Source organism: Bombus affinis, unplaced genomic scaffold (assembly GCF_024516045.1).
Source record: "Bombus affinis isolate iyBomAffi1 unplaced genomic scaffold, iyBomAffi1.2 ctg00000075.1, whole genome shotgun sequence".
In the NCBI taxonomy this organism is placed as follows: domain Eukaryota; kingdom Metazoa; phylum Arthropoda; class Insecta; order Hymenoptera; family Apidae; genus Bombus; species Bombus affinis.
In genome coordinates, this window is record NW_026108825.1 from 598,763 (window position 1) to 613,734 (window position 14,972).

Below are 14,972 nucleotides of genomic sequence, written 5' to 3' on the forward strand. Positions count from 1 at the left end.
AGGTTTTTGCCTCTTACTGTAATCAGTCTGCTACCCCATTGGGTGTGTTTAGCGTTATAGTCTCCTCCGGCTATATATCTGTTGCCCAGGGTGTCCAGGAAGTGGTCGAAGTATTCTTTGGCAATGGAGTGTCTGGGAGGGCAGTATACAGCTGAGGTGGTGATTGTACCATGATAGTCTTCTATTGCTACGTTTGTTGCTTGGAGGTAGTCTTTCTGGAATGGTGGAAGTTCGTAGTGCTTGATGTTTGCTTTGATTATGATTCCGGTGCCGCCGTGGGCCTTTCCGCTGGGGTGTTGGGTATGGTAGAACTTGTATCCGTTTATGTTCAGGTAGTTTTTGTCGGTGAAGTGGGTTTCAGATATGAGCATTATGTCGATTAGCTGGTGTTTTAGGAAGAGTTCTAGCTCAAGTTTGCGTTGCGCTAGACCATTGGCGTTCCACAGAGCTATACGTCTTGGTTTTATTTTGTGTCTGGGCGTATTAATTTTTCCATTATGATTGTTAATAGCGATAGCAAATTGTTTATTTGCTCTGATTGTTTCTCTATTAGCTTTTCAAGTCTAGAGACGTTGTCTGTGTTAGGTGAGGTGGGGGCACTATTTTGGGGAGGATCCCTGTGGCTATTTGGTTTATTTTGAGTGCCTTGTACCGCTTGGGCATAGGAGTTTGAGGGAGTGGTGAGTTTGATAGGGCTGGGTGTTTGATTGGTTGGGGGGATTGGGATAACGGTGGATTTCGGCGAGCTGGGTGTTTGGTAATTTTCCTCTTTTGTTCTAAGTTTGGGGTATTTGCTTGAGTACAGAGTTTTGTAGGCTGAGTAGCCTTTGTAGTTGGCAGGATGATCACCTTGACAGTGGATGCACTTCGCTGGGGTTTCCGGTGATTTCCTGCACTGGTCGGTGGGGTGTGTACCTGCACATTTGACGCAGCGGAAGGTGTGGTTGCAGTATTTCTGTGTGTGCCCATATCTTTGGCACCTTTTGCATTGGACTATCTCCTTTTTGGTTTGCGGTGGTTCGAATTTAACGATGGCGTTCATTATGCGACTGATATTGTAGATTTCCTTGTTGTTTGGTTTCTGTTTTAAATCAATGAAAAATAGGGATAGCGGGTCTTTTGTGACTCTATGCCTTATGTTGCTGACATTGGTGACTTCGTGGCCGAGTTTCGATAGTTCTATTTTTAGTTCGTCGATGTCTGCGGAGTGGTGGATGTTTCGTAGCACCACCCGAAAAGGTCTTTCTTCTTTGAGTTGCTAGGTGTGGAAGTTGGCGTTCAGGGCCCTGAGTGTCTTGGTGAGCTTCCTGTAAGCTTCTGGATTCGTAGGCAGGATTTTTACCTGATTGTTGGTTATCTTCAGGTTATAGTCCTCCTTGGAGATATCTCTCTCTAAGGACTTGGTCATTGTCTGGATGTCGATGACATCGTTAATAAATATTGGTGGGGGAGGGGGGCGTCTCTGTGCGTGGTGGTTAAGTGGTGAGCCTGCGGTTTCCATGGCATCGTTGGTGGATTCCAAAATTGCGAACCTGTTGTGGGTGTTAATTTGCGTTGGTGGATGTTCGTTCGAGTTTGTGTCTGCTGGTTCGGTTTTGCGTTTTTTCGCCTTATTGGCGTCGTTGGCACGGGGGGATATGCAGAATTTCTGCCACGGGGGGAGTAGCGCGGGGTAGTGATGGGTTTGGACAGGCGAGCCTGGTCGTGATTGTTGGGCCATCATCGAGCTAGCTATTTCAATATGAATAACTAGTCGTGAGGCTATGCGGCAGGGATCGGGTTGGGGTTAGGTGCGTAAGCTTTTCTTCTCTCTGGCGGATAGGAAACACTTGGGAAGATAGGAGCACGTTGTGTTCACTTTCGACGGTTGGGCGACACGTGTTGTTTTCGAACTTCACTGGGCACTAGAGGCACGTCTGCACGCTTCGGCACTCGACAGCGAACTGATTCTAATGTGAATGCGGAGGAAAGCTTGGTATGGGTGTGCCCTTTGAACGAAGAACGCGGATTCGTTGCTTACATTTTCAGTTAGTAAAGTGAGGGAAATAATCCGCGATGTCGATTGGTTGGGACCAATGTTAGGAAGGAAGAGAGGAGGAAGAAACCTCCTACCAACTTGGGTCCTAGGCGACATTGTTTATAGGGAAACTCAGATTTTCGGTTAGGTATATCTCCGCTTTCTTCGTTATTCTTAAGAGCACATAATAAACCCAAGGACCTTTCTAAAAACCGGCCGAAAACACTTCTGAAATTAGAAAGTCTTTTCTGGCAAACAGATGTGCTTAGACCATGTGTGCGAACAATGCAGCTAGAATTGCAACTTTATAGTGGGTCCTTGGGCCTATGGAGTGTTAGAAGGACGACAGGTAGACCGTTGGTTGGCAAGCCGCGCGGGATGGCGTGCAGATGTGTTGCGCGGCGTAACAATTATAATTACAATACGAAGTTGATGTGTACTTATTAACCGTGTACTATAACGAAACTTAAATCATACCATGATTTGAATATTATATCGCAGGTCTACTTTATTAAAGTTTATGTTTAAAATCAGCCATTGTTCCCTGACTTTGCATAAGCTAGGTTTTAATGCTTTGAGGACCTCGATGTACGAACCATTCCATGACTTAGGCAAAAGTCTATATACTTTAGTATATAGTACATAGATAGCGTATATACCTTCTAGATCTCTAAATCAATGCTTTTGCGTAGGAATTTGCATGGCGCGATCAAGATAAGCTGCGCTATCGTTATCCATGGGGAGAAAGCTACATCGACGCCATGCACCGCGTGGAACCGGTTATTGCTGAATTACAGAGATCCAACAACATCTTGGTCGTGTCTCATCAAGCTATTCTGCGCTGCATCATTGGCGTTTTCACAGATAAAAAACCGAAAGAGGTGCCTTACGCTGAGGTGCCACTGCATACCGTCATCCGAATCAGCAGCCAGGGTTACAATTACAAGGTGGACTTCTTCAAGTTACCCATAGAGTGCGTAAACACGATTCGCGTGAAGCCGAATAATTGTAGCGCGGACAGAACCGCGGACGATGCTCTGCTCACAGTCCCAGCACATTTCGACATACCGGATCCTTGGCGAAATCTTGGCAGCGGACCCACTCCCGTACAACAACACTGAGAAACCGCTCGGAGATCCACGATCACGTCGAAAATTCGATGTCTGTTTGTTTGTAACCCCTGGAGCTTTCAGCAGTGATGTCTTCTTGGAATATTTTTGCTTTTGAATTCAGGCAGGGGATGAAGATTTGAAATATCATGCAAGTATGGATTGAATATATTTTTAGTACGTATATATGTATAAGTAGATCGCTTTAAGGTATCTTTAAGAAATACAGATTCGATGAGACGGAAGATGATGATATCGGAGTCAATTCTAGATAAATAGATTGGATAGATCGCGTGAAAGAAACGACATGTAAATTCAAATAATCGTTATCGATACTGGAAATTTATTTCTGAAATATTCTCATGAATTTTCTCATGAATCCCGAGAAACTTAGGTCGTTTCAACTTTGACTTGTTTATCGTCGAGTTCCGTTACCTTCGCGGGATGTACTCCGATTGTCATGTTTTTCCTCGTTGATTCTGTTCCCATTGGCAATAATTTAGTATCCTGCTGCTGGAGCCCTCTATACGTTATGTTTAAGCAGTTTAATTTTAATAATCACATACAAGTCAAATGTTACATTAACTCTAATATGTCGCAGATGACTATCGCAAGAAATATTTTAATTGTACATCGTAAAATTCAGAAAGACAGGCAATCTTTTAAATTGTAGGAATGCGAAACATGTCTTTCGTATTAAATTCTATTTCAAAATATTGATATAATATATACAACGAACACACGAAAGACAGTTTTTTTAGTATTGTACTATTTATAGGTGATAGAATTTTAGATTTATGTATTTTCGTTTGCCTAGTTCCTAGCACAACGATTGTAAGCCTTGAGATTTGGACGATATTAGGATTTTTATTACTGTAAAGTACAATTGAAAGATACTATATCGTAGCGTTATATAAAGTTTGACTATAAAACGGACCTGATATCATTGTTAACAAAGAAATAACGAATATTGTATTTTTCGAGTGTGTATGAGTGTTCGAACGATAGATGTATATTTCTACGCACAAAATTAGCGGTATACTGTGCTACGGTCTCATTAAGAAATGTCAAACATTCGAGCAAAGTATTTTTCTCTACGAAGGAAAGCGCGAGAAATAATCAACAGAGGCGATTAAGAAAGAAAAAAAATCGATATCGAATGGTGCCTGCTTCTGTCGATATACTGTTACGTTTCACTTAGAGTTATATTCTATCTCGTGGACCGCATAAACATGCATAATATTTTATTAGGCATCACGTGGAAATCTCCGAGCAATCTATTTATCCAGAACAAGCTCGAGGATTCGTAAAATGTGAATAGAATAAAAAATAAATAAGCCTTACGGAACTAATTTATTCTGAGATGAACTAAGTACGGCAGAGGGCAAATTAATTTTCTATACAAGTATACAAATGGCACAAGTTATCTAGTCCATTCATTGCTGAACATTCTGGCGTTCTTTCTTTTCTCTTTTGCTATGCGGGAATCGACATAAAAAATTATACAGCGTTCTAAATGTTAAGTCGTATTAATACCTTTTAAACTCCTTTGTTTGTTTGTTTTTTAATTGTGTATTGTATTTTCGAGCTATCGCGGGGAGACGCGGTCGTTAGAATACGCGTCAACGGGAATCGTAAATTCCCGTTACGATTAGAATAATCAACACCACGAATAGTTCGATCCCCGTATTTCGGTTAGAATAATCGGGGTAGTTGTTGCGGTATAACACTGGGAGTCACAGAGTTATAATAATGTATATTTCCAACACTTTATACAATCACACAAAGTAGTAACGCCGTTGATTAAGATACAGATAACGAAAAGAAGGATTATTCTTAGATGAGAGAAGAAGAGCTATAGGAGCTCTAGGCCCTTGAGAGCTGTAGGAGCTGTCGGACTTCTGAATACTGTGAGAGCGGTAGGAGACTCTAGGCCGTGTAGGCCTAACATAACTTCCGCAATTAACATTCAATGACTCGTGTGTATGACTAGAATGATTCAATAGAAACAGGTACAGCTTTGAATAAGTTTGACTAGATAAAAAGTGATTATCAAGTAAACTGCGAACATGCATTTGTGAGAAACTTATGAACGTACGTAATATGCAAAAATATATAAAGTACGCAAAATAGAGTAGTCGTTAGAATATTTAGTAAAGCAAGTTTCTGCTTAGGTTGCATTCCTTCAGCAGTATCCATAAAAATATGAATTTGAATAAATATTCGCAGTTTACTATTCAAGACCCTGATGGAAGCTTAGACAAAGTCTTAACCACAAATCTTAAAAAATCAGCAAAAGTACAAATATTTCATAAAGTTTCACCATTGTTTCAATGAGAAACGACGAGATTCAATAAAATCCCGTCAGTATCCATTTTAAATGCCCGAGTATCCATTTGGCAGTATAATCCCCAGTATCAATTTGGCAGTATAATCTCTTTGTTTACTCGCCAAATGGAGGTCCAAGCTTCTCAGCATTCTGTCTTGAATCTCCTGGTCGTGAGACGAAGTACTTTTCCATAAACCAGTTCTACAATGCGCCATTCTCGGCTCGTTCCTCGAATAAATCCCCAGACGAAAGGCAGAGTAATTCGATTGAGACGACTTCGAGTTTACATCCCATTTCGTTTCGGGAACAACATTCTTCATGAACCCCACTGTAGCTCTGCGACAGGTGTCATAACCCAACAGTTGAATCTTTTTACCGTGAATCGCGTCGAATTGAGGCTTATTTAATTTGCTGTTAGTCACTCGGTTCATGATTGTTTCAACGGAGTCGGGTGTTCCGGGAAGATTCTCGAACACTTTGCGAAGAACTTCATTTGTCAGGTCTTCCTCGCTGCTGGACTCACCTGACGAAAAGTTCTAGGTGTTAACTTTGTGTCTGGTTGAATTAACTGTAAAAACGTAAAAAGGCAGAACGAGGCACGAAAACTGTTACATATCGATTCCGGTTTGTAAACCAATTTTAAAGAATTATTATTTTCTATGATAGTAACAAAAAATCAAAATCAGTAAAAATATCGATTTCTACGTCCATTATGTTTTGATTCTATACTTTGTACGGTTCTGCCTTCTTTACATTACAAAAACAATATTTAAAAAATTGTTTGCTAATATCATAACTACATCACAAGATATTTGTTTGTTTCATTATTGTAGTATCGGAAAAAAGGACAGGATTAGGATAATTTAGATTTGTAAAATTCTCCTAATACTATTTATTTAAGATAAATAAAAATAACAGAGATTAATTGGACAGAGAACGATAAATGTTCAACTTGAACTAAAACACAAAAGTCTTATTCCACTCAAATCACTCTGTAAATGAAACATTTAAGTGGGGTATAAATTACTCCGTTCTATAGTATTTCAGGGTTAAGGTTTCAATAAAAATTGATTTACGAATAAAAGAAAGATATGCTCGTGTTGCATCGTAGGTACTACGCGGTCGTAAATCCTATTCGCCGCCATGTAGCCGGAATGAAAGCAATACCATTAGCGATACTAACAGCCTGCCTTATTTGGGTGCTGGCGATTGTTCTGTCGATGCCTGCTGCTCTTTTCTCTCACGTGATGAACGTCGACATAACAACTAACTCCAGCATCCACATCTGTAACCCTTTCCCCGTGGAATTAGGCGAGTATCTCACACGCTGAAATATTGGACATTTCTCCGTGTTTTCATTTCACACCCACGAAGTCGTATTAATTTATTTCTCGTTCTGAAACGCAGGGGCAAGCTATAGGAGAGGGGTGGTGCTGTTCAAGTTCCTGGCCTATTACATCATTCCCCTATTCATCATATCAGCATTTTATTTTCAAATTGCACGACACCTTCAACTGTCCACCAGGAACATGCCCTGCGAATTATCTGCAATGCAGCGGCTGGAGCAAATTCGATCACGCAGAAAGGTTGAGTGAATCGATATTATTATGAAATTATACAATTTTCAAGTAAATCTAATTTTGACACAAAAGTTCTATATTTGGTATACAAATATTTGGTATACAGGTATACCAGTGAAAAGGTGTAGAACAGAGATATTGAAATTGCTACCTGTATGATATTTTTATGAAATTACACTGCTTATATATGCAGTCAGCTTGGAAATAAATTTAAATTGTAATAAATTGTTACTTAGACTGTGATGTAAATTGAGTTATAGCTATAAATTATTTACTTTGAAAAAATTTCACGCTCATCATGTACCCGAGTAACAAGGTGCAAGAAGAAGCGGAATTAATTTAGCGCAAATCTCGAGTCGATGGTGCAATTGTTATAAACTATACTTTACTTACGCAATCTTCGATACGATCAATAATAAGATTATGTAATACGACCTTAAGCCAATATACGGTTAAGCATCGATGAAACAAGTCTAGTCCAACAACTAGAAGAAGGCGTTCCATAACTTCCGGGATAGAATGCTTTTGTGTTTTAGTTCAAGTTGAACATTTATCGTTCTCTGTCCAATTAATCTCTGTTATTTTTACTTATCTTAAATAAATAGTATTAGGAGAATTTTACAAATCTAAATTATCCTAATCCTATCCCTTTTTCCCGATACTACAATATCTATAATAAGATTTCGCAGGTATCTGCCTCAGATCGACCGCGACCTTAGCAGATTTAGTCATCGCTCAATTGATCCTGTAAATATGCTTTCAACGTCTCGACACCGTTGTCGTTAGATAATACGCCTTTGCCTCAACTTTTGAAATATTACGTTAAATAAATTCTCAAGTTCGATATTTAACTTCTTTCGCAGAAGTCTTTTTTATCAGAAAGATAAATGGAGATTAGCTGGAAGAAAACGTCGCCAAGAGAAATAGTCTTTTCACAGCCGAGGAACAAATCTGGGAAGAGTGCAGGCGTTCTAGCATCTACGAAAAATAAAGAGGCGATAACTCGTAGTCGTTCGAGCGAATGGATCATTTTGATTCGCATACAGCGTGTCTTGGTATGGATTGCCAGCGGATAGTAGTTAAATCGAATCTCTCGTCCAGGCGTAATTCTCAGCCGTTATCTAGAGGTGATTTGTCATCGCTGTATTTATAGGCCAATCGATTATATTATTTGTCCGAATTGTTCCATGAAATTGTATTAATCTCGAAACTCTATTTTCACGAAACATAGCTACCGTTATTACTACTACGAAATGGCTCTTTGTTATCAAAATGGAATAGAGAACGGTTGAATGCATTTGACGGATGAAAACATTGGAAAAGTAGAAGTAAGAACCGTGGTTATTGAAGGTTCTGTCGTATCTTCGCTAGACACGCTTCGATGCCACCTTCTATCGAATTAGTCGAAGTGAATCAGAATATCGAGCCGCCTGTGAAGTGATTTTTAAATCAGACAACAAAGACTTTCTGTTATCGAGTATTTTAATACACTGACTTGGTGTATTAGATCAAGCCATTGTACTCACGTTGCATAAAAAGGAATACATTTCGATTGAAATAATAATTGGTCGAAAGACTTGATCAAATATGCGAACGATATTCATCTTAAATTGTGTACGAAGTTTTCAAATAAATTATTGTTTTATATACAACAGAAACGAGGAAGACGTAGAGTTGGCTCGTTGAAGAAACTTCATTGGTCATTGATACGTCGATGTACTTTAAGATGATCGACCGTCACTTTTCATTCAAATACAATACGGAAAGTGAAATTGGATTACATGCTAAAGATATTGCCAGAGAATATCCCGATCTATAATGATTTATAATTAGCATTCTATCCCGGAAGTTATGGAACGCCTTCTTCTAGTTGTTGGACTAGACTTGTTTCATCGATGCTTAACCGTATATTGGCTTAAGGTCGTATTACATAATCTTATTATTGATCGTATCGAAGATTGCGTAAGTAAAGTATAGTTTATAACAATTGCACCATCGACTCGAGATTTGCGCTAAATTAATTCCGCTTCTTCTTGCACCTTGTTACTCGGGTACATGATGAGTGTGAAATTTTTTCAAAGTAAATAATTTATAGCTGTAACTCAATTTACATCACAGTCTAAGTAACAATTTATTACAATTTAAATTTATTTCCAAGCTGACTGCATATATAAGCAGCGTAATTTCATAAAAATATCATACAGGTAGCAATTTCAATTTCTCTGTTCTACACCTTTTCACTGGTATACCTGTATACCAAATATTTGTATACCAAATATAGAACTTTTGTGTCAAAATTAGATTTACTTGAAAATTGTATAATTTCATAATAATATCGATTCACTCTACCTTTCTGCGTGATCGAATTTGCTCCAGCCGCTGCATTGCAGATAATTCGCAGGGCATGTTCCTGGTGGACAGTTGAAGGTGTCGTGCAATTTGAAAATAAAATGCTGATATGATGAATAGGGGAATGATGTAATAGGCCAGGAACTTGAACAGCACCACCCCTCTCCTATAGCTTGCCCCTGCGTTTCAGAACGAGAAATAAATTAATACGACTTCGTGGGTGTGAAATGAAAACACGGAGAAATGTCCAATATTTCAGCGTGTGAGATACTCACCCAATTCCACGGGGAAAGGGTTACAGATGTGGATGCTGGAGTTAGTTGTTATGTCGACGTCCATCACGTCAGAGAAGAGAGCAGCAGGCATCGACAAAACAATCGCCAGCACCCAAATAAGGCAAGCTATTAGTAGCGCCAATGGTACTGCTTTCATCCCGGCTACATGGCGCCGAAGAGGATTTACGACCGCGTAGTACCTACGATGCAACACGAGCATATCTTTCTTTTATTTGTAAATCAATTTTTATTGAAACCTTAACCCTGAAATACTATAGAACGGAGTAATTTATACCCCACTTAAATGTTTCATTTACAGATGGCTGTTGTGCGTGTATTTATTACTGTTGAGAAATGGTTGTTATTTATACGTTCCGAGCTGTCTCGTGCAACAAATGTACCAACTGTAATATTAATATGTTGGCAAGATAGAAATCTTAGATTATATATAGATTTCTGTTTTACAATTTATTTATTATTTTATTTTATTTGCTTTATTACTAAATTTATTACTATTGGACAAGGGTGTTTAACGCCTTCTGTTTTATTAAACGTCACTAACGATACTAATTCAAATATGCAGATAGATCCTGATAATTATTTGACATGGAAGAAATCAAAATTATTTAGCAACGTATCGTTTGTTGGAAATAAGCGTTGTGTTAATAAAATGATATGTAATTTTCAATATAGCGTTAATTGGATTGTTTATAAATGCAGTATTGCAGGGTTAAGATTAAATGATGTCTGATTAAATGAATTCTTCAGTTATACTTTATTTTAACGTTGAACTTTCTTATTAATGTAAATTAATTGATTTTCTTAATAGCGAAAAGGAAATTGGACGTTTGAGATTTCATTTCGATTACTGATTAAAGAGTCGATTGGTCCATTAATGGGGCGGAACTTCACTAAAGTTAGGACGACCAGCCTATCCCTGAGACAACAATTTCCTCAACCGTAACTGGGTTTGACAACTTACCTCTCGGCTGATAACGCGGTCAGAGTGAAAACTGAGACACCGACTGAAATATCCTTGACGCACTCCGATAATTTGCAAACTGTCTGTCCCCACGGCCATGAATCGAATGTGAATATAACAGACGTGAGTGGTACACTCGTTAGGATCACCTGAAATAACCGAAAATTAAAATTAAAAATATACACGTGTATTTTATTGTATTGTATTTCCACGGTCAATTGTACTCGTGTTATTCAATCTACCCTTTATCGAAATTTTATTCGAATATTTTTCTGTACTTTTGCGAAATTTAATTGAATTCTACGAATATATGGGAAACGTTTTAAAATCTGTTTCGTTGAAAACCCTTTATCGAAATTTTATTTGAATATTTTTCTGTAATTTTGCGAAATTTGATTGAATTCTACGAATATATGGGAAACGTTTGAAAATCTGTTTCGTTGAAAACGACGCCTTCGACATTTCGATAGGTGAGAGCGATAAAATAAACAATACTTGATATTATATTTGTACGGCATCGAGCATATAGTAAAATTATTAGGAAAACATTTATCAGGATTCATTGTTATCGAGAAAATTAAAATAAAAACAATCCGCGATTATGATACAGAAAAATCTATTAAAATTATTCGTGATGAATTCACATCCCACGTCCTTTTATCATACTGTGTAACGTTCACTCAATTTGCGAAAAAAAGATTCCCTCATTAACTCGCTAAATTTCGTCTGTAATACGGACGTCTCTGATGAATTTCGAGATAAAAGGGGGATATTAACAGGAACGTTTTGTATTGAATATTATAATAAAAAATGTAGATTAAGCGAATTTTCTGCAATTTCATGCGGGATGTACAAATTTCGTCGTATGATCGAACACTCAATTATGGTGTTGCACTTTTTTCTCAGTGTTAATCGTGAAATACACATTTTCTTTTTGTTTAAGCATGATCGTTCGAACACTATAATCGAGAAAATATTTATTTATGATTTTCACAGATGATATCGTATGGATCGCATTAATCTTTGATTATTCTCCGTCCGGCTATAAATTGTCCATGGATCAAGATGTATAGCTACATATATCATAAAGTAAGCTCGATATCCACGAAAATAAGCGCGTTTATAATCGAACTCGCTATTGGTCCACGATTACGTGTCCAGAACAACGGAATTTTAACGTCTGATTCAAGGTCTCATATAGCATGTGCTTCTTTTAGAAATTATTTATGAAAATATTTGAATATTTCTAGATGTTCTGTCGCGCAACACATCTGCACGCCATCCCGCGCGGCTTGCCAACCAGCGGTCTACCTGCCGTCCTTCTAACACTCCATAGGCCCAAGGACCCACTATAAAGTTGCAATTCTAGCTGCATTGTTCGCACACATGGCCTAAGCACATCTGTTTGCCAGAAAAGACTTTCTAATTCCAGAAGAGTTTTCGGCCGGTTTTTAGAAAGGTCCTTGGGTTTATTATGTGCTCTTAAGAATTACGAAGAAAGCGGAGATATACCTAACGAAAAATCTGAGTTTCCCTGTAAACAATGTCGCCTAGGACCCAAGTTGGTAGGAGGTTTCTTCCTCCTCTCTTCCTTCCTAACATTGGTCCCAACCAATCGACATCGCGGATTATTGCCCTCACTTTACTAACTAAAAATGTAAGCAACGAATCCGCGTTCTTCGTTCAAAGGGCACACCCATACCAAGCTTTCCTCCGTATTCACATTAGAATAAGCTTCAGTGTTTTCCATCGTCTCTCACGGTGACTAGAGTTCCTGCATAACTCTCACCGTTCCTATATCTCTCAGAATTTCCTACCACTGTCAAAGATCTAACGCCTAACTTCTAACATTAAGTCTCATACCGTGCTACTTTCATATCTATATGATCGCAGCGTGATAAGTTATTAAGTGTTTATATCTACTCAATCGTGTATACTAAGTGTTGGAAATATATATTTTAACTCTGTGAGCCACAGTGTTATCATACCTGAATCACCCCTATTATCTTAATCGAAATACGGGGATCGAACTATTCGTGGTGTCGATCATTCTAATCGTAACGGGAATTTACGACTCCCGTTGACGCGTATTCTAACGACCGCGTCTCCCCGCGATAGCTCGAAAATACACTAGAGATTTTTATGAACGTATTACGTGTGTGATAGAAAAAATTTTGAAATTTCGTTACTAGACCATTATGATCATATTGATAATATATGTAACAAACTAAAAAACATGTATAGAAGTTACAAGATATTTATTTCAAGCATACAATTCACAGAAATCGCTATATCATATAAAAATATATTGTATTATACAAGAATAATTATACATTTCTAGGAGACTTAAATTCTTCTATATTATATGTGATAATAAAGAGTAATGTCTGCGTATTTGTACGATATAATACATTTTATCAATATAACCACGACAGTCGGTAAAGACAATAAAACTGTCATAATATATATCCAGACAAATTTTCTACGATGGGCCCTCAGATGCTTTCGTGCGTTATCGTACCTACTTACATTCTACGCGAAATCGATGACGGAGAAAGTACCGGATGTTCTGATGTTCGCTCGCGACAGATTTATACGCGCGATCCGACAGTCTGAATAAATTCGATATATTGCCGGGATACAAATGACATGGGGTCCTAGCAACATTTTCCGATTGACGGGAAATCGAAATGTAAAAAAAAGGATCCCGACGAAGGAAGGAAAGATTTTTCTCATCTATATTCGGAATATTCATGGATTGTTAGTTTTTACCATTCCAGCTTTGTCGCAATTTATTTCCAACTTATTGGACATTCATTTTGATTTATTATATATATTTAGACGCGGAATACAATGGCTAGCAGATGGCTTTTTCAAGATGTATGAATCATAACCACAAGAAGTACAATTAAATATTTATCCCTTCCGTGTTAGTAAGCTGATGAATCTTTTGATTGTGGCTTGCAAGAATAATAGTAGATTAGTTTAATTCTACCCAGTTAATTATTCATGTAGAAATATGTTTTTACAAAATTTATGCTATGAAATTTTGAATACATTTTATATTTTACGAGAGGAAACTTTCGACACGTCTTGTCCATCTGAACGTTTCTCAAACGTGCACGAAATCTTTTTCCATTTTATTCGACGTCAGAGATCCTTTTTTTTAACGTCGGTCTTAAATGATACATTAGAGATAATATATACACATATTGTACTTTCTTACCAAAATATCGCCCAGAGCCAACGAAAATATGTAGATAGTGGATGTATTTTTTGCAGCCGAATCTGCACCCAATGTAATCATCATCAGTCCGTTCCCAAATACACCCACTATCAGGATTATTAAAAATATCCCAGGTACTATGTAGGTTTCCGGGCGATGGATGTATGGAATGTACCCACTCTCCTGGACCAGGCTCGTCACATTCGAATTCAAAGCCATCTGTAAAAGAATAAATCCACGTCTATGCGTTATGTATGTAACTATGCGTTATGTATTTTATTTTCATTTTCAAACGTTGTATAAATAAATAAGTCTCTTTTATATTTATCATTCAAAATATTTTAGTTGGAAATGGAAAGGAATAAGCCTTGCGCTATAGTGTGATTTTTCATTTTCCGATACGCCGTTCCTTTTGTCCCATGCAAAACCCACGCGTCCATATCTGGATGCTCGATAACGAACCGCGGCACAATAAAAACTAATCAGATCGATCGCGTTGCTATATGACCTTTCTACCATTTTAAATTGATATAAACTCAACGACAGCGAGAACTTCGAACGCTGCACGGTACGGCATTTAGATGAGGATTTAGGACAAAAATCAGAATTTGCTGGCCGCGTTCGCACGCTTGCGGGCTACGTTTGCACGTCTGCAGGCCACTTTCTCAGCTTCTACAGTGCGGCGTTTGAATGAGGATTCGGGACAAACATTTTAAAAATATATATAATATGCAGTTTTCCAGAAACTTAATATCAGGGAATTCGATGTGAATAAAAGTCTGTTTACCAAATATCCCTTAGTATTTTCCCTACTTCCTGGTTCAGTTCAAATATTATAATTATTTATTGTTTTTGTCTAGTCTCTTTTCCTAAATTAAAAAAAATAAGATTTTTTGTCAGATATTATAAACATCTAGTAAAGAACAGAGTTTTTATGTAAAAAATTTTGTTGAGACAAGTGTGGTAAAGAATCAGCCTGCGTGACGCTGTTGAGAACTGTTCGACTCGAAAATGCTCGTCGATGCTATTTCGAAACTTCATATTCTGACGAGAAATCAATACAAAAGTAATTAGAATAGAAGCTACTATAATAGAAGCTACAAAT

The 14,972-nt window shown here is 37.8% G+C and overlaps 3 protein-coding genes and 1 long non-coding RNA gene across 5 annotated transcripts in view; 2 read left to right on the plus strand and 2 right to left on the minus strand.

Moving 5' to 3' along the window:
- Positions 1–5,346, plus strand: part of LOC126927119 (6-phosphofructo-2-kinase/fructose-2,6-bisphosphatase-like) — a 129,440-nt gene extending 124,094 nt beyond the window's left edge. The window contains exon 5 of the mRNA XM_050743462.1: positions 2,710–5,346. Within this exon, the coding sequence (XP_050599419.1) occupies positions 2,710–3,138 (429 nt within the window). The 3' untranslated portion in view covers positions 3,139–5,346. The remainder of the gene's footprint in view (positions 1–2,709) is intronic.
- The window catches only part of LOC126927110 (uncharacterized), a 332,444-nt gene that overhangs the window by 240,171 nt on the left and 77,301 nt on the right, over positions 1–14,972 (minus strand). The window lies entirely within an intron of this gene.
- The window catches only part of LOC126927117 (6-phosphofructo-2-kinase/fructose-2,6-bisphosphatase-like), a 179,804-nt gene continuing 174,709 nt past the window's right edge, over positions 9,878–14,972 (minus strand). The window contains exon 5 of the transcript XR_007715166.1: positions 9,878–10,790. The gene's annotated coding sequence lies outside the window, so the exon portion shown is untranslated. The remainder of the gene's footprint in view (positions 10,791–14,972) is intronic.
- Positions 10,786–14,204, plus strand: LOC126927145 (uncharacterized). The gene is made up of 2 exons (XR_007715217.1): positions 10,786–11,893; positions 12,778–14,204. It is a non-coding gene; the product is annotated as an uncharacterized LOC126927145 (long non-coding RNA).